The following is a 20,730-nucleotide window of genomic DNA, read 5'->3' as shown; positions in this document are numbered from 1 at the left end:
AGGTTGGCTCCACTATTTTTCACCCATTCAACAATAATCTCATGAGAAAAGCATTGAAAAGAAAAGTCAGAGACACTAATATCACCACACAGAGGCTAAACAAATCTATAAAGCAGCAACAAGACATATAGAATGGTGCAGCAATGACGTATCTTTGTAGGTCGACCTGAAAGTTAGCATCGCCAGGGCTCCCTTGACAAAAAAATAGTGAAAGTTATGAGACTTTCATTTTTTTCAACATGATGTTCTCCGCAAATTTATACCACTTTATTATTGTCGAAGCGTAATTGCGATCGGCACAAGTAAAATGCTATGGTTATGTTATAAACAAACTATGGTCAAATGGCTGTGCGTCACCATCATGGATGAACAATTGCAATCGAAATTATTCAACCCCCATTGCTCATTAGGTTTATTGGCAAAATATATCATTTCTCAGCTGTGTAAAATATACAATTGCATTTGCAAACGGGAAAAAACGTATTTTGGGACCCAATGACGACATGGACTGACAGAAAAGGTCGTGCCACCGTTTGGTCACTACAATGCTTTCCTCAACATACGGCACACTTCCTGGGGGCTTGGTGGCCAACGCTAAGCAAAAGACAGAACTAGTGTCGTCAAGATAGCCTTTAGCAGTTTATTCAGTCGCTTGTTAGCAACAGCTGTTTTAATGACACATGGAAGCCTTGGAGTTGGGTAATTCATTAATGACAGATTTTATTTCGTATCTCTTAAGCTTGTGTTATCCACAAACCATATTTCAGGCATCTATCCAAAAAGACATTCGAAAAAGATGACTTCGAGAAGAGTGAACTGAAAGTGGTAAGGCGCTAACTCATTTCCGGGTTTTAGGACTCATTCCTGCACCACTCTATTGTGTTTTGGTCACAAGTATTGGGAAGTCCTTTAATATAACATTTCATAATCATAAATAAACCCTTGAAAAGTTTAAAACATCAGAAAATTATGATAACCCTCTGCAATCTGCAGGAGTAAACTGTAGGTTGCCAGAGAGACACAAATTCAATATCTTTCCTCATGTTACTTTGTCTACTCTAAGCCACAGTGATACACAACTTTCTTTTCTAGCTCTTTCTTTAGTCATCAGCCTCCTCCTCCTCCTCCTCCTCCTCCTCTCCATCTTCCTCAGCCTGCCTCCCTCAGGGCCGCCTCAGTAAAAGCCAGGACTGTCTTTCAGGCTGAGGTGTTGCAGCAGTAAATCTTAGCATTTTAGGCCTCATTGGATGCGGTTTGCGCAGTCTAAAAGGGTGCCAGCGGCTCCGCAGACTGACACAGCTGAATCTACAGCGTGATGGCGAGTGACGATACAAACAATTTCCCCTGGTTGCAGCAAATTCCAACCAATTCAAAGATGATCACCGTCCTGTTCACAGGTAGCACTTCAAAATGAATGCAATGCCACTAAACAAGAGCTATCTCATCATGAGGTGCATTCGATCCCATAAAATCTCCCTTTTATCTTGTTATGCAACACAGCCTCTTTGTTACAAGCTCCATAAACTGCTAATAGTACTGCAGAGAGCAGACTTTGTGGTTTGGCTTATTGCTAAATTCTCACTGTAGCTCTCCTTCAGGCTAAACTGACTTTTTCGTCACCTTCCTCACATAAACACACAATGCAACACCAGGGTTTTTTTTATATCTGGATGCCCAGAAGGTTGCACATAAACCAACAGCAGCCATTTTGCTTAGATTCTAACCCAGAGACCAGCAGTTCACAACATATTTGTGGTGCATTTAAACTTTAAATGCAAAATGCACTGCGCAAAAACGTCATTTACAGCTACAGTGTTTACCACCAGTTGAGTTTATCTCTAGGGGAAAATCTTGTTTTAAGATTTCTTCAGTAAAGATTATCATTTTTACTCTAAAAGTAACAAACATTAAGATGTTAGTCCTGATAGCACCACATCCACGGAGTGACAAGCGGTAAAACGTCTCTGTGCTGACATTGCCACGTAGAAGCGCTACCCTCAGTGTGCATTACTCCGAATTATCCCAGAGTGCTGCACTCAAAGTAAAAAACTTAAGACTTTGTCTTTGTTACCGCTGACCTTTCAACGAGCAACCAATCAGAGGACAGCTGTATGAAGCAGTGCAAGCTAGCATGTGAGGTAACCAAAGCAGCAAAACAAAACTCCCCGTTTTCACCACAAGACTGCGCACAACATGGCAGTTAGCAAACCATGTGAATGCAGCTTTAGGATCAAAATGAACCATCACAGTTAATCTCTCACACATGTGGCATCCTGCATATCTGTTTACAAAGAACCAAACTGAACTGAGAGAATGCACCACCTCTTGTTGTTTGAAATGACAGCCAAGCTGTCAGTGCTTACCTCTGTAACAAAAACATTTCTTTATTTCTTTTCCTGCCTCAGAATAAAAGTCCTTCTTCGGTTTGCAAGGTTAACCATTATAATGTGAAACAAAAGCAGTGGAAAAAGTAGCATTAGGTCGAATTTGAACTCAGATAAGCTATCAATATATGGGAAATGGTACCACTTTACAATTAGACTACCTTTATAAAGGATTCATAAAGGGGTTATAATTAGGTTGTTAATTAGGTTGTAAACACTTCATTAAGCATTAGGAACCATTTATGAACCAGTTTTAACATAGTTTTCATACATCAACACAGGCTCACTATTTGGCAAGATGACTAAGCCTTACATTGGCTGATAGCTTACTTCCTCTTCTTCATCAGCCAGCATCCTCGGTATCTGCTGTTCACTGAGTTGATCCTCCCCCCATCCATCTTGATGTTTTGTTTATCTTTTCTCTTATAAAAGCTTATTAATGATTTATAAAGTGTTCACAACCTAATTAATAAATGAATTACAAACTATTCGTAAACCCTTTATAAGGCTAGTCTTATTGTATAGTGGTATCAGGAAAATAAAAGCACCTTATGTGAAAGGCATTTATGGTTTCCTCTGAATATCTTGTTCATGTGAAGGTCCTACATGAATGGTTCTATTTTTTTTTTTTAAATGACCACAAAATATAAAATAGAGGTTTGAAATAAATAAAAAAACTGAAAATCGTTTTGCAAATTAGAGCTGATTATCTCTGTTATAGAGAACTGTTCTGTTTTATCATTCATTGACCAATTTCCTCAAAACATAGCAATGCTATCTTTTGCAACATGTGTGACACTGCAAAAAAAATTCCATCTTAAAACAAGAACAAAAATATGATTTGAAATTAGTGGGATATTCTGCCAGTGCAGTGAGATAATTAGACTTAATAAGAATTCCTGAAATAAGAATAAGATTTGTTTACACAAACTTCATCAACAGCTATCGTTTGTACATTAATCACAAAAACAAGTTCAGTTAAAACGTACGGCTAGATATAGGGTGGTAAGTCTTAGCAAGGTCAGGAGTTTTTGCAGCATTACTTTACTATTTTAACAAGGTAAAGAAGCTGCCTAGCAACAGCTAAAGGGAGACACCTCCCATCGATGCATATCAATTGAGGACTCTGATAAAGCTGCTATGTGAAAGTTGTCTGAAAATAATGAACAGCTTCAGACCAATAGGAGTCAATATTAGCCATGTAGGATTCCTATAGCCTGTGCCGTTTGTTGTTCCCCTCACACTGCACTGCAACATGGCGGGGAGTCCAGAGGTGGCTCTATAAGAGGCGGAGAAGTGTTCCTCATCTGCTCCCGTCCATCAATCTCTGCGACAGCTTTGTGGTCACTTGGGAAGTTAGCGGGGGTTTCGAGGAGGAGGGTGTGGTGAGTTGGGCACATCGCAGACAGCCGACAAGGCTTCTACTGCCACAGTTTCTGTCTGTCTCCCTCACATGCATAATGCATTCCCTCTCACCAGAAGCTATCTCGTGCAAAGCCTTCATACCTGACGGGATTCAGTAAACCCAAGTAACAAGTCTGAGAGTGCAGACTCAGAGGGGGGAAAGATTTTCCTCTTTTCACGACGCCTTGGTCAGACCTTGATAGCCGACAGACCAGAACAGTGTGGTTATTGCCACCTTCACAGTTCCCCACTCTCTCTGTAGTACGAGCGGAGTGAGGTGTATCTGCACTGGAATATCCCACAACTGCTAAATATAATTCAGAAATATTGGGTGAAAACAAGTTACTTTAAGCATATTGTATGTATCATATCTGTTAAGAAATAAGACAATGAAAATGTATGCATTTGGGGAAAGAAATTGGGGACAGACTCCTTGGTACTGGAATTAGACTTCAGATCTTGATTTTCTGTAACATGTCAAATTAAAGACATTTTTTGTGTCAATATTCTAAACCAATGCTTCATCTTTATTGTATTTACTTTACATATCAGTAAGTTTTAAAGTAATGGAAGATCTCCTCGAAGAGATAACCTGATTACATTAAACTCTTCAATCTTATAACAGTCAACAAAAGGATCAAAATTGATGCAGAACAAACAGATATTGTTTTTTATTCCACAGATTATTCTTATTTCGACACATTGCTTGCTAAACTACACAAGGCCACCAACAGGAACCAGTTCTGGGGTTATGGATAATTTAATGACTGAAATACGGGCTATTATGTGCTCTTACCTGGAGTAAAATATACAATTTACCGATATCTCTTAGCCGTTCTGTATAAGTCTACACAATTTCAGATAAAACAATATGGTATAGCATGTCGCAAATATGCAATGTAATGACAGTATAGTATGTCAAAAAAATGGGAATTGTAGTTTTTGGCCCAATAGCGTCATCCCTTTAATAAAAAGGCATCTCAAATTCAGTATTATAATGCGTCCATTAGGGCGTATGTGTGAAGGAGGAAAAAAGGGTTCTAAGAATGAGTGCGGATTAGCTTTTATTCAGGCTTGGGTGGATGCTTGTAGTAAAACCCCTGATCCCCTGCCAATCATCACTATTAAATTGGCTGTGAACATATTAGAACTTACATATTTTACATTTTTGGTCTAACAAATAGCCTAATCATTCAGTGGAATATAAATGCAGGAACATAGCATTGTCTTACGACAGCTTTGGCAGCTAATTTTATTTTTGGAAATCAAATGATAATGGGTGGCTGCGTGTTGGTCGGCTTTGAGTCTGTTGTTGTCAATTAAGTATAAAATAATTAGGTTAAAAATCATTTCAAATGTGTATTTTAACTTTCTGTGCCGACTCGATTCATCAAGAGATAATGTCAGTAATAGCCTAAGTCTTCAGTATCAGTAATTTCATCTGATGGTACCAGTTATTGGAGTTAATAGAATTATTGACTCATTAAATTAGAAATTACAAATGGGCCGGAACAAAACAGCAAGGACAAACTACAAAATATTAGCATGCTGACAATTATATAGCAACAAATGAAACATGCTGATGTGCCTCTACTTTATTTTAATATTGGAAGGAAGGAAGGAAGAGGTTCCAGAATAAATATGCAACCAGTCAACTGTTGAAATATTCTCTAAAAAAGGACATTTTCACTACAGAAATATCACCACGGGATGATGTTTAGGATTCTCCTCAACTAAACCTCCCAATATACCAGAACAATACCTGTTACCATGGTAGCTGTACCCAATAGATAGCAGATGAAAAATCTGAAAACTAAAGTATGACTAAAACAATTTATCAAAAACCACATTGTTTTAAATAACTGTTTACACGCTTATCTTTGTCCCTAACAAGCGAGTCAGTCTTTCCCTTTCACTAACAAGCCATTACATGCAACAGACACTGGCTGCATTCCTTATTAGTGCTTGGATCCCAATAAAAGGCCTCTGGTCTTGACTAGTATAAGTAGATATGGTGCAAAATGCGAGAGCTTGTAAACCCTGATGTGAGCACCTGAGTACAATGTGAGAACTTGCAGAAAAGAAATCTGAGCTTGTGTGCATACATTTACACTTGTGTAAAATATCTACCTATCTGTGAACAAAATTTGAAGTCACAGAAAAAAAGCGTTTTGTAGCTTATAGGAAAAAAATGAACTTAATGATGAAATTTTCACTTGCATAAAAACATATATATGTTTTCAATATACTTTCCATTACAACTGCAATTTGGTTATTACAACCTCTCAAATCAGACATTACAACTTCACGTATCTGCTCTGTGGCAGTATAAATCGACGAATCTGCGGCTTTGACTTTTGCTACACTTCTAGCGATGAATGTGTCGCTAAAGTAATTTTCACTTATAGATGTGGGGGAGGGAGGGGGGTTGGAACGAAGGGGCGGAGCAATCAGAACGACGAGACACATTCATCGCAAGATTTATACTGCCACAGAGCAGATTCGTGAAGTTGTAATGTCTGATTTGAGAGGTTGTAATAACCAAGTTGTAATGGAAAATATTTTGTAAGTTCATTTTTTTTCTACAAGCTACAAAACATTTTTTTTTCGGTGACTTCAAATTTTGTTCACCGATACGTGGATATTTTATATAAGTGTAAATGTATGCACACAAGCTCAGATTTTTTTTCTGCAAGTGCTCACATCAGGTTTTACAAGCTCTAGCATTTTGCACCATATCTACCTTCATAACTAGATGCAAGGGTTTCAACTGGCTGTCTGACAACAGTTAAAGAGCATCTTTCCCAGTTATGCAAAGCCTCATCAATGTCTATTACATATTGGAATGGAACCAGTTGGCATGTAGACATGTTCAATTGGCTGTTTGTTAATACAAAGGATGATCAAACCTAGACGTGATCCAGATTAGACAAATGCAGGCCAGATTCATTTTGTAAGAGGATTAGTAGTGCAATTGAAACGGACACACAGTTAATGCTGCTCAATCTATTGCAATGAGATTGAAAGTTAAAAGTACATATCACTGGACATGAGCTCAGTGTATTGTCATTGCATAACTAGCTGTATTTGTGATTCAGCTACTCTCAATTTGGGATTTTTTTTTACCATTTACATGCACAAAACACTAAATAACACGCTACAGGAGAGGGGAAACCCCCCAAAGCACAATAGGTCCTCTTTAAACTGCATAGAAGCCTTCAAAATGTTGTTGTATAATGACAGAAAATATCTTCTGATTCTGATTTATCTGGAAAGAATCTTAGAACAAGGCAGAAAAAGGGCATATTTCTGCTTTACCAGCAGGAAAAAGACACTTTTGATTTAAATTGGGAGTTTTTTTGCAACACAGGCTTGAAATCAGATACAGAAACCACTTTATATATTTATAATCAGCTGCATTCCTCTTTTTCCTTCCCACCCGTATGGAGCTTTGATATCCCATTGGTAGTATGGAGGAGTTAAGAACTGTGTCTGGTACTACCAAGAGGCAGAACGGAGAGACAATACGCTTGGGCATTGAGCCTACACTCTGCCTCTCCACCCTCCCGGGCTCTGAGCTCCCCATTATTCAACTGTGTGTGTGTGTGTGTGTGTGTGTGTGTGTGTGTGTGTGTGTGTGTGTGTGTGTGTGTGTGTGTGTGTGTGTGTGTGTGTGTGTGTGTGTGTGTGTGTGTGTGTGTGTGTGTGTGTGTGTGTGTGTGTGTGTGGACATCGTGGCCAGGACAGCATCAGAGCCAGTCTGAAACAATGACATCATCTCTGCAGGACTGGCAGGCAATGGAGGCTCGCTGAACACTCACCAGGCACTGAGCACTCTCCTGTTTGCATGTGTAAGTTAGCCTGTGCTGTTAGCATATAGCATAGCTACAAACAGGACGCACAAATGAGACACTGTCCTGACATGTGACAACAAGTATCCCCATTTCGGTTATTGTAAGCATCGCTTCTAGGTATAAAAAGCAGATGTGGACGAATTGAGGCAACCAAAGAGGAAGCGTGTATGACAATGCAGGGGAAATTGGTTGATGTTTTTGTGTTGTTGAAATGTTTACAACACATTAATGCAATGTTTGTTATTGTATTGAGTGGAGAATCCGGTAATGACACATATTATATTCAAGTTCTTCTTCAAGTCTTCATGAGAAGTGGGTTAAGAAATGTCTTGACAGCAGCTGCACAAACTCAAGCAGACACAAACTACGGAATATGTTTTCAAGTGCTGCCATTCAGCACACAGATACATACACTCAGTCGGCTGTTGTACCACCAGACGAGGCTCTGGGATTTCAGAGTGAGAGTCGGCGATGAATTTTAAGAAGGCTTGGAGAAGCAGAATCAGCACGCAAGTGTTAAGGGTAAAGATGTGCGGCGTGCTTTAAGAAGGTCTGTCAAAAGGAGTGTGTCAGAAGGAGTAAAATGGACTGCATTTATATAGCGCTTTTCTAGCAGTCCCTTTTACACAAAGAGGCTATTCAAATGGGTCCCAATAGCTTATCAGGAGTTATAAACATTAACCTACACTCACATTTCATTGGCCATACCAGAGGGAGCAATTTGGGGTTCAGTATTTTGCCAATGGACCATCTCGACTATCAATACAACACAACCAAGCGATAATGACAAATGTTTTAAAATCAACTACACAACATGAAAACAACCCTGCTAAAGGTTAATCATTTAAAAGTCTCCTCCTCAGTTTTTGCTGGGGTTGATCCACCTTTATGGTCCATTTGTGTTGAATCCAAAGTCATTAAAGCCCTTATTAAAGGAATACTTCACCCACAAAATGAAACTGTGTAAGCTTGAATTTGCGAATAAAACTTGTTCTTGATGAATTGGGAGCTGAGTTTAACAAAAGCAAAACTATGTCAACACATGTACAAACTAACACAACTTGTGCAGCATAATTCGGGTCAAATTCGATCCAGTCGTATGCTAACTACTTCTAAAACGCATTCATTTTTTACTAAAAACCTCACTATTTAAAAACACTTCGGCTGAAACAGTACTTGTACGGACAACATGCAAAATACCGAAATCCAATGGGGAAACACCATTACTTTTTGTCAGGGGACTCCTTGCAATGCTAACTTCCTGGTCGGCCAACAAAAATCTGTCATTGCTCTATTAAAGACTTTCAGTTAGATTTTAAATTGGCCTTAAACACGTATACTCTTAAACAGAATGGTAGCCTGTAAAGATTTGTTGGGTTTAGTTTTTTGTCTCTAACTTTGCTGTCAGAAAGAAATTCAAATTTGAACTCGTTGAAATAGTTAATCTTTATCTGCTACTAAATGTTAAGCTAACATCCACCCATGATCCAATGCTATTAACGTTGATTTGGTTGAAAAATAATGATCTGCTGATTAACAGACGTCTCTTTCCTAATGTAAGTCAATTGGAAAAAGTAGTTTTGGACCGAATAACGTCACGAACAGACATGGAAGTTGTAGAACCAACGTCTTGAGCACTTCCTGGGGGCTTGGGTCAACCCTCCAGCCAAAAAGACAATTGTAATGTATACCACAATCCAAGCATTATACTACATCATGACAATGCTTCGAATATTAACTACAACTTGCTAATATGCTACATAACCCTAGGCATGTATAGTATTGTTAACAAATGGATAAGATAATGCTGCACACCCAACCTTGATTAATATATTATTATTCCATAAAACCATAGAGACAATATGTTATAAGTCATCATAAATAACTGCATAAATATCCTTTACATTCCTTTCCTTGAGAACTGTGAATAGATGCTTTACTGAAGTAGCCACATGCTAAATCATCCACACTGTGATATCTAACAAAAATGTATATTTAATAGACCAGAGCAAAAAACAGATGCTCACTGTAATTAATACTTTTGGGATTTCAAGTTAAATTGCATGTTTGTAATAAAATGTTTCTGGAGAATGTGATAAGATAGAACTATCTCTAAACGTACCACATCAAACACTACGAATTTGTGCATAGTCACCGTGTGGCTTCCTACTGTTTATTTACACTCCACAGAAGTGCGAGAACATGATGATTAAGAGGGGTAATTGAAACATCGGGAGACTAGAAATAGCAGAGACACTGACTCTGAACAACAACAACAGCTGGTGGAAGAACAGCAGAGATGAGGGGGTTTTCACACCGTTTGACTCAGTAGGATGCTCCTCTCCTGTAGAGAGTTCAGCAAGCTTTGGCTCCAAACCAGGCTTATTTTCTAAACAGCTGACTCTAAGATCAGTTAAACAGAGACATCAAAACAGCTGAATGAACTCAATTATCCAAACTATTCTTATTATTTTAGCTCATAGCATAGATGACGTATTTTTGTAGGCCGACCCAACAGTAAGCATCACAAGGGCTCCCTCATCAAAAACTAATGAGACTTTCCGATGTTTTTCTTGTTGAGCTTGACAGTCTCCACATATTAACGCCACTTTTATGATTCTTGAAACTTAAATTCAGTTGCCAGAAGTAAACGCTAACATTAGGCTATAAAAGGAACTACACTACGTTAGCATGACCTCTGTCCCCAGCGCTAAGCTAAAGGCGGACTCGTGTTGGTTTGGTGAGGTTTATTATTCTCATCTAGGCCTACTCAGTTAGGCTTTTTTAAGACATAAAGGCTTCAACACACAAGAAGTATTTACTTAAGCATTTTATTTTGTCAAACAAAACATGAACATCTTGAAAGTGCGTTAACCACAGACCTGAATTAAGCCATCAACACCAAAACCAAAAACACATTAAAAAAACTTGATTTCGAAACATTTAATGTTATAAAGCTCAAATTTAGCTTGGGTTGATTCACTGCTGAAAATTCTTGATGAAAACTATGTCCAAATATCCGTTTACAAACTCCCATACAACTTGTGTAGTATAATCCTAGTCAAATGTATCCAGTCGTACGCTAACTACTTCCAAAAACATGCAATTTCACTACTACATTACTATTTAAAACACTGCCGGATAAACAGTCCACTTTTCCATTTTATGACCTTACCTGTTTTAAGGCACTTTGAAGCTACAATTATGACTTGGCTGGACAGTGGATAAGAAGGTGTTAGCGCATAAAATCCAGAGCAAACATTCTACACATTGAACCACAAAGGAAATAACTGAGAGTTGACTTTCGTGGGAATGAAAAAATAAACACAAAAAAGCCTCCAAAAGAAGCCTAGATCTACCCCAGTCTCCTTCTGCCCATCAAACGTGGTGCTTTATTTCATACTATTCCAGTTTTATAAGAGCCTCATACCAGGCCAGTTCCCCACAGATTAGGTCAATGAACGCATGATTAAGTATGCAAACTTCACCCCACTCTGAGCAAGCCATTACCTCTAATTATGACGCCCGCTCAAGCTTCTTAACAATTCCAGTCATACCACTATAAACCAACAAGGACAGCCAGCTGGGGGACAAACACTTGACAAGCTAAGCATTTAATAACAGACTCTGCCGGACGCATCTTTCACAAGCAGCAAGGACACCTGATCCTGACGCAAATCCCTGGAGGCTATTTGCTCTGTTTGCTGTGTTTGGATTGTGGGTGTCACCAGACACAGATCAGCGGTCAGTGCGAGACAGCAGGCTGCTGATGGAGAGAAACACATGGAATGACTAGCAGCTATACTGTTTCTTTTGTATCTGTATTCCCTGATATTTTGCTTTTTTGCACAATTTATTATCTTGTGTTTACTGTCCTTGCTTTGCCCATATATAGCCATGGTAATGCATTATTATTTCCATTATTTACTTAACCGTCTGCACACCATTTTCTTCATTATACGGTTAGTCATGTGTAAAAATAAAAAAGGCCAACTAGACATTCCAGAAAGCAGTGTTTCATATTCATATAGTTTAGCTTGTTTGGACCGTTTACCAAACTGAAAGATATTTAATCTACCATCAGACAACCTGCAGTTATTGACATATGAGAAGCCTGAAGCTGTGAATTTATTAAACGACTCAAACAATCATATCACAAAATGATCACACAATCCCCTGATCATTAAAATCGTTATCCATCTTAGACGGAGCTCAAATGTTTGTGGCAGAGAGCCGTTTCCTTTCAGCAACTTCACCTTTGTGTGTTTATGGTGTAACAAACTCACATGTTCCCAGACCAGTTTAGGCCTCTGCCCTTACTCTCACTTGACGGTGACATATTGTGTCATGCAGTAATGTTTCATGGAGGCAGCTGCAGTTTGTTCTGAGACGCTTCATTATTCTCCTTCTAGCATGCTGTTGTCTGAGCGTGTTCGACCGCATTAAAATGCAGGAAGGCGAAGAGATTTGCAACAGTCCAAGATGTCAGACTACTGGATGAACTGTCTTTGTAATGAATGACTGAATGAAACTAATGACTGCTCAACAGTCCATAATCATACACCAATGCTGTAAACCAAAATCACACTCAGCCTCAGCAAACAGAACTGCGTCATACTGAACAAGGACAATGAGGCTAACTGTGCATGGATTTCCCCAAAAGAAGAATTACAATTAAATTGTGTGTTTTGTCATAGTAAAATATGTCCAAATACATCAAATGTTGTCTGGATAAACAGCTGCTGGATCAGTGTATAAATCAGGATAGAAATAATATTTGCTTCAGAATTTACGTAGAACGTGGTTAGTTACCTGGAGCTATCCTCAATATGGTTTGTTCTGTTATGTGTAGCAAGACCTTACATACCCCTGTATAAAAATGTTGGATTTCTTCCGTTTGCAGCTATACATGTCACTATATTGAAATAAAGCTCCGTTTGATGTAGGCTAGTTAAACATTTGACAGCTTGGAATTCAGGAAATGAATGATTCTTTACCGGGTGTGTAACTTCTAAATCTTCTAATGAAAAGCAGAGCCACTAAATGACCTTAGATTTTAAAGAAGTTTGGCTCAACTCCTAACTAATGTGATTTTCAAAATAGTGGATCCTCTGGGAAACTGGTATCTTAACAAACTTCTCAATTTCAGCACAACATCCTGATGAGACACTGAGTAAATGACAACAACAGCTTGAACCATTTGTTTCTAACCTAGCATTAGCACAACTGTTCTCTCAGCGTTATCTTTTAAAAGCAGTTTATTTGCTGCCCTTGTTTCTCAGTGGACCGACACACCTGTAACACAAATACGCTTTCAGAATCTGAAGGCTTTTCTGGTAACTTTGGCATAATTAATTTAATGTCCGTAGCAGGGGTGTAAAGTAACCACGTTTTACTTTTACTAAACTACATGCATTTATTACCTTTAGTTACTTTGCAAATTTGGTTTAATGATGCGAATAATCAACACTTAAATACTACTTAAGTTAAACCTGGAGTAAATTGACAAGCTACCCTGTAGTATAAAAAGTAATTCAAACTAGCTGCACCTTTACCAGCTTTGACAAACAAAGTAATGCATCAATAATTAAAATGAAAACATATAATATATATTATTCTGACATGGGTATTATCGGCATAATGAGTACCAATAATTTTGGTACTCTAGGTATATTGTGATGCTAGTAACATTTTGAATGCAGGACTTTTACTTGTAACGGAGTATTCCTACACTCTGGTACTTCTACTGTGACTTAAGTACAACATCTGAGTACTTCTTCCACCTCTGCATTTAAAGTACGTAGAAGCTAAAAAAGTACATCATTCAGGAGCTGCCTCAGACAGGTTTTCATTAACTGAAAGGGAAAACAGGTTTGAGAGTGGACATTCAATAATACATGTTTAGTGAGCTGTAACTTCATGTAGTTAACGTTATCAACAACACCACTGACTCAACAATGGTTCCTGCTCTGCTCACTAGGTGTGCTGCTTCGAGGTTAAACAGGGCACTTCATCTTCATACAACAGTCAACGCAAACAGAGCTAGCATAAGGTGCACAATGATGTGACTAAGATAAGGAAGACCACAGTGCGGCTTGCGTAATTTCTCCAGTACACCCTTGCCAGCTAAGGGCAGTCTGAGGTGATACAGATTTAGGAAAGTAGCGTTAGTAGCATAGCACTAAGATGCACTGTATTACCTGTCCGTACACCTTTGGCATGGCCGATTCACCAGGGCTCCGGCGGCTTCGATGTTGCGGATAGGCGCCGGAGTCCAACCCGCCTTTAGCGGCACTACGAGCGGCCAGAGGCAGCTCTGAAGCAGCGGCGTCTCCTCCATATCCGTCCAGTAAATCCTCATTTGCTTCTACAGTGAAAAATCCTCGGTTTTGCGGCAGCATGTAGCGCTGCTGCGGGTGCACACGAAGGGTCGACGAATGTATTCCAGCTACCCAGAAGACTAATAAATAAAAGCAGCACCGAAGAGAGGACTGCATCTTGCCCGGTTGTGATATCGCCATGTTTGTGTATGTCAGGCTAGTGGATTAAGGGGGACTGAAGAGCTCCTTCTACTGGCGGTGATGCTGCATTCACAAGCCAGAGGAATGTCGGGAACCACTAGACGCCTCCGTTCAAAACATCCTTACGTTGCCTTTACGTATAAACACCATGGTGCACACAAAGGCAGTTAGTCTCCGGTGCTCCTCACTGTCGTTTCTTTAGCGAGCCACAAATAAACAAGATAAATACACAGATGCAACCTTGATAGTAAACATTAAAAAATCAATTTACTAGTGATTGTCATACAAAAAACGTATTAATGGCATTATGTGAAAAAAATAGGAATGTCGCCACCTCTCAGGTTAATAACAATAATAACGCATTCCACGCTCATGACTACCTTCAGTGAATTTAAGCCATTCTTTCCATTTATTTGCAATCTGTAAACAGTAGCAGCTACTTCTATAATTGTATATGGTCATATTTAAATATATATGATATTTTTCATTTTTTAAATTGTTTTCTTTGCAACATTGTTCTTGTTACATACGAATATATTTTATATATATATATTATTTTTGGTACAAACAATAGGATAGAATAGCTAAATCTGCGTCATTCAATCACTTAGATTCACAGAAGTTTCAAGGCTTTCACAGCCAGGCTCATATTTTAGGCTCCAGTCACAAATCTTTGCAATCCGTTGTTAGTCTCTCACGATTATGAATGCCGACCATTAAATTGCATGTTTTCCTATGTTAAGCTAATATTCATTATACTTTCTTTTTCTCAAAACCTGGGACTTGAATTGTTTTGGTTTGGCGTAGGAAAGTCATTCAGCAGTCAAGTCCAACTTTAATATTCAAAAATAGTTAAATATTGTGATGTTTTATTGGTGATGTGGTGACAAATATGTTATAAGTTTCAAATGAAGCTACAGTGGAGCCAGGAGATGGCTAGTTAGCTTGCATAATCTAAGCCTGTATGCCAGTAAGATCTGTACTGGAGAGTTTGGTAAGATAAGCTAGTGAGTAAATTGTTCCACCCCCTTTATCTAGGGAAAGTGCATATTTATTGTCCATAAATAAATTCAAGAAGAACCCATCATTTCTATTTGGCTGTGATGCAGACATAAACAACATTTCCAAAAGACTGAGGTTTAAACTCTAAGACGTCATTTGGACAATTTACCCCCAGATGGATGCATTTACCCAATGAATCGGATCAATTTAACTCTTAGATGGGGCAAGTTAAGGTACAAGACAATTTGTTTTTGAGAAGTCATATTTTCATGGCCCTTTGTGATGGATTCATTATTATCATTTTGATTGACAGAGGTATCCTGAAGTAAAGTGTGTTGTTGTGATTTGACTTATCTAATTTACTTTGCCTAGAGGAACAACATAAGGAAAAATTGGCTCATCTTAACCAACTCTCCCCTACCTGAGCAACTGCAGTAAAGACTGAGACTTGGGCCATGGGCCATCCGATTTACAAGATAAGCAGCCAAATGTTGTTAACTGGTCCTTTGGTTGTAATTTACGGCTCTGAGATATCAAATGTGTAGTTTGTAGTAAAACAACCAAACATTGTGAAAAGACCTCATACCTGTTCTGGTTTTGTTTAATAAGCCTTACATTTGCAAACATTGTCCTAATTTCCGTTGAGTCATGAATGCAGAGCTGTAATTTGATTCCATATCTTTCATCACTTGTAATTTCATCATTTTATTGAGGCTTTATGCATGGTTTTACAAGACACACATAAATAATCCACTCTGCTGCCACCGGGCAGCAGCATTGATCTGCAGTTAAACCCACTTTAGCAGCATCATCCGATATCCCTGTAACTCACAGTGTAGTTATAATCTTCTTTTGAATAATCCCATTGATTCAATCCACCCAGACTAAATGAAGGGATTTGGCGACACAGCATATCCATGACAGTTAGTTTACATTTTGTGTGTCAGACATCTTAATCCACATGTGGGTAAATAAATAAAAAGGCATTCTTTCTCTCTCATGTCTACCATTGGCTAATTTGGATACACACATCTTGTCCATAAGCAAAACTATTAGTTTAGTTAATTTACTTTTTGGCAGGGATAGTCCATCATCATCCAAGCTCTGAAAAGCACCATGCAAAAAAAGAAAAACAGAGCAAGATACTTAATTACTGAAAAGTAATAGAGTTGAAGTACAAAATAGCAAAAACTTAAATACTGAAGTAAAGTACAAGTATCACAAAATGTACTTAAGTACATGTACTGTTACTTTACACCACTGCTTTTGCTTTGCCCCTTATTACCCTGATGAATGAAGTTGCCCTACTCTCATATCACACCTTAATTAGTTTGTCATTATGTTACTCAATATGCTTTGTTTGTTTAATTATATTAATACTAACCTAGACCAGATGGAACCTATTCAAGCCAAATATAAATATAACATTTTAAAATAAAATACATTATTTCCACCACGTTTTGACAGCCAAAACTAAACTCAGTGTGATGTGTATGAATATTGTTGACAATAGTCAAATTAATCAGTTGCTTAATCTTACCCTCAGTGGAACTGTGTCACCTGAATTTACGAAGGAGCATTGAATGCATCGTTACCACACCGGCAAGTGCGCAACCGTTATTTTGACATTAAACTCGATAATCACCTCAGAATTAACTCTGTACACATACCAGCCATAAAATAACTCTAAATTAACTATTAATCTGTTTAATGATTATATGAATTGCTCGACTCTACAACTCAGACTTTATAGGCATGGTAAGTAGAGCTTGGCTATCGTTGCTTTGGTATGGACTATTTAACGTTGAAATTAACGGTGTAGCCGTTATATGTTAGCACTTAGCTTAGCAGCTGGCTAACCTGCTCACTTAACATTTAATTTTACTTTAAGTTAGCAAGTTACCCCTATGACAAAACTACAGGATAATCTGTTTATAGCTGAGTCTACTATGGGCTGACGTAAAAGGAGTGTTCATAATATATTAAGTAAGCGAAATAGCATAGCTAGCTAACGTTAGCTACCGGATATTATTGATACATGATGTTTATAAATAAAGTTTTCAACAGCACCACAACAACAGATAACTAGCGATATCTAACTCTAAAAAATACTGCATGTTTTAAATGCTAGCTTAACTAACCAGACATCTATGAAACAAGGGCCAATCAGTTGTTGAAAGTAGCTAAGTGCATTTACTCAAGTATTTTGCTTTTTTGTAAAAAGAGGATCATTATAACCCTAACTGTAACCATATGCACAAAAAAAGGGTCACAAGCCTGTGGGGGTCAGTGCTATGATCTGGGGTTGCTGCAGTTGGTCTGGTCTAGGTTCAACAACGTTATGTGCCCAAAGAATGAGGTCAGTTGACTACCTGAATAATTGAATGACCAGGTTATTCCATCAATGGATTTTTTCTTCCCTCATGGCACGGGCATGTTCCAAGATGACAATGCCAGGATCCATCGGGCTCAAATTGTGAAAGAGTGGTTCAGGGAGCATGAGACATCATTTTCACACATGGATTGGCCACCACAGAGTCCAGACCTGAACCCGATTGAGAGTCTTTGGGGTGTGCTGGAGAACACTTTGCGCAGTGGTCTGAATCTCCCGTCATCAATACAAGATCTTGGCGAAAAATTAATGCAAGACAGAAATAAATGTTGTGACATTGCAGAAGCTTGTGGAAACGATGCCACAGTGAATGCGTGCCGTAATCAAACCTAAAGGCGGTCCAACGAATATTAGAGTGTGTGACCATTTTTTTAGCCAGGCAGTGTATCATGTAATACTGTGAAAATATACATTCTGCATAGGGAGTACTTTTACTTTTGATACTACAGATAAAGTACATTTAGCTGATAATACTTCTTTATTTTATATTATTTTGAAATGGGCTATTTTACATATTTAGTATTTTCACTTTTTGGACTTTAAGTATATTATGAGGCTAATCCCTCTGGACTTTTAAAAGTTACTTGCGAAAATCAGGACTATTCCTTGTCGGGGAGTATTTTAGGACTATTGTATTTGTACTTTTGCTTAAGTACAGGATCTTAGTATTACTTCCAACACTGTGGACCACCTTTTATGATATTGAGAGACAAAGAGACTGCTGTGATTAACACTATCTAACAAACGTGTGTTATTTGATTTGGCATTTGCAGTCACGTTACGTCCAAATGACGGAAGAATTGTCAATGGCAGGAAAACTGACTCCACTGTCATTAAACAAGAAGGCACTGAACAACACCAAGAGTCCTAAACAGACAACACCCCACGAGGTAGGATAGCTTCCCTGAGGAAAGGTCTCTTCAATTAGCATTTAAAAATAATTAATGCCATTAAGTAACAAATAAAGACTATCTGTCGGTGACAGCTCAGAAAATACAGTATCCTTAAAGACACTGAGAGGAATATGGCCTGCTGAATAAGTACCAAAGTGGGTTGAATTAATAAAAAAATGTTATAATAATTAAGCACTTTGCTCTTTTAATATCGTCATTTTCACTGATTAGATATACTTTTTAATGCTTAAATAATGTTTTAATGAAACCTGTTGGTTCTCTATTGTAATAGAAGGAACATTCACCTGCAAATCAAGAGAACTCGCCACCCAAAAAGAAAAAACCTCCGTCTAAACCATCCACTTCTGAGACCGCAGATTTATTTGAGGTGGCAAGTGCAGGTATTTACTGTCATACTTTACTGCCAGTTACACAAACCTGTTCTCAAACAAAACTACACTTCAGCATCACATTAGCTAACATCAATGATCCATGTAACAAGCTATCTATCACCCAATTGGTGGTTTATATGATTTGTATTATTTTTAACAATCCATGAAACTTTGTCTACCCTCTGGTGGGTTGTACGTTGACAAGCCGCTCTCAAAGGAAACAGCTGCTAACAGCTCCAATGATTGGTGTGAAATGCAAAAAATGTGTTATTGAATAAAGTGATCACTTAATGGAAATCTCAATTGTTATTTCCGTCTGAAAAATTATTATTATTAATAATTAATTACAGCTTTTTTAAAGCGTAAAAAAGTTTTTTTGGCAAGTAACCAATGAAAAATGTTGCACTACAGCCCTAAAATGGAAGTAAGAACACAAGTATACATTAAGGAAGCGCCCACATTCAGGCACGGAAGAAGGTGAATAGGCTTATCTGTCTTTCCTCTATCCTCCAGACTGATCAAATAATAGTTTGCCTTATCAATCATTCAACTCTTGACAGAAATGAACGCCTTCCATGAATTGCTTTTGACTGACCCTTAGTGTCTATCTTCAGTATTAGTAAACACATTATCAAACACGTGATTCTTTTATGTCATCTTTTCAGTCACAAATGTAAAACTATATTCTCAGAAAATATTTTTTTATTGGGGTTGATTGTCTTGCTAAGGTCCTTTTTTGCCATTGAGTGAAATTTGCTGCATCTGTTGTGTTGTTGTGCTTTTTCTTACAGGTGCAAGTAGAGAAGTCAGCTTGATGTTTTCTAAATTTGCTCAAGTGTTAAGGTTGGTCAACAAGATTACATTTTGTAGAGTTTATAAAGTTATAAAGTTTCTTTCTTTACTCTTGATTATACATATGACCCAATTTTAGTAAGTTGCTGGTTAACAGGAAGAAATCATAGGTAGAAAGTAAAAGCCAAACACTTTAGATGCAGTTGCTTTTTTAAAGTTCAGTAGATCCGTTTTCCTTTAAAAAATGAGAAGGTGCGATGAGAACAGGACACCATTTTGATCAAGAAGAACAAGAAACATAGTACAGACTTCACAGATAAAACACTGACACACACGCCTTCTTTTCTATTATTATTATCACCGTTACACTTCTCTCATGTCGGTACTTGTGGTTTGTTTCAGTGAGAGGGCTGCAGCCGATACTTCCCAGATGAAGGAGCTGGAGGGCATTTTGGCAGAAGTTCAAAACCTTGAGTCCCACCTAAAGGAGAAAAAAAAGCACCTGAGGCAAACTCTGACTGTCATTTCTGATAAACTGCTGGGTTAAGTAACCAACCCCGTGCAGCAGACCTTTTTATTTGACTGAAAAGTCTCAACAGGTCTCTGTTTATGTACTGCATGCCTTCTCCTGTCCATGTGTTAGTCATATTAACTAATACTCCGACATAAAATAAAGTCATATATGTAGACTGTTTTAATTTGAGAGTTATTAAAGTTATTAGCTTCAGTAAAAATTAAATTGTAATATATTTAAAATGATAATTTTTTTCTCAACATTTACACTTATCTTTCTTTATGCTACATTGTGTGGAAAATCCTTTATATAAACTGACTGTTAGTACTTTTGGAATACTAAAAGGAAGTTTAGTATGCATAAATGTATGTATTACTGTTTAGAAAGAATTAAAGGGCCTATCAAGTAAGAAACATTGTTTTATGTTTTCATTCTAGATAGTGAATATGACAGATTTTTTGTGGAATTTAAGACAAAACAAATTATTTTTGCATGACCAATTCTTCTCTCTCGCTAAATATTTAGGTACTTGTGTTTTTTCTTTTTATATTAGCAGCATTGGGACAAATATCCAGCCAGCAG

At 37.9% G+C, this 20,730-nt stretch overlaps 1 protein-coding gene across 1 annotated transcript in view; it reads right to left on the bottom strand.

Annotated features, from left to right (window-relative positions):
- The window catches only part of sorl1 (sortilin-related receptor, L(DLR class) A repeats containing), a 93,882-nt gene extending 79,710 nt beyond the window's left edge, over nucleotides 1-14,172 (bottom strand). Inside the window, exon 1 of the mRNA XM_063906850.1 lies at nucleotides 13,843-14,172. Coding sequence (XP_063762920.1) covers nucleotides 13,843-14,163 — 321 coding nt within the window. The 5' untranslated portion in view covers nucleotides 14,164-14,172. The remainder of the gene's footprint in view (nucleotides 1-13,842) is intronic.
- Nucleotides 14,173-20,730: the final 6,558 nt, after the last annotated feature.

Source organism: Eleginops maclovinus, chromosome 18, assembly GCF_036324505.1.
Source record: "Eleginops maclovinus isolate JMC-PN-2008 ecotype Puerto Natales chromosome 18, JC_Emac_rtc_rv5, whole genome shotgun sequence".
NCBI lineage: Eukaryota > Metazoa > Chordata > Actinopteri > Perciformes > Eleginopidae > Eleginops > Eleginops maclovinus.
This window is presented reverse-complemented; position numbering and strand designations above follow the sequence as displayed.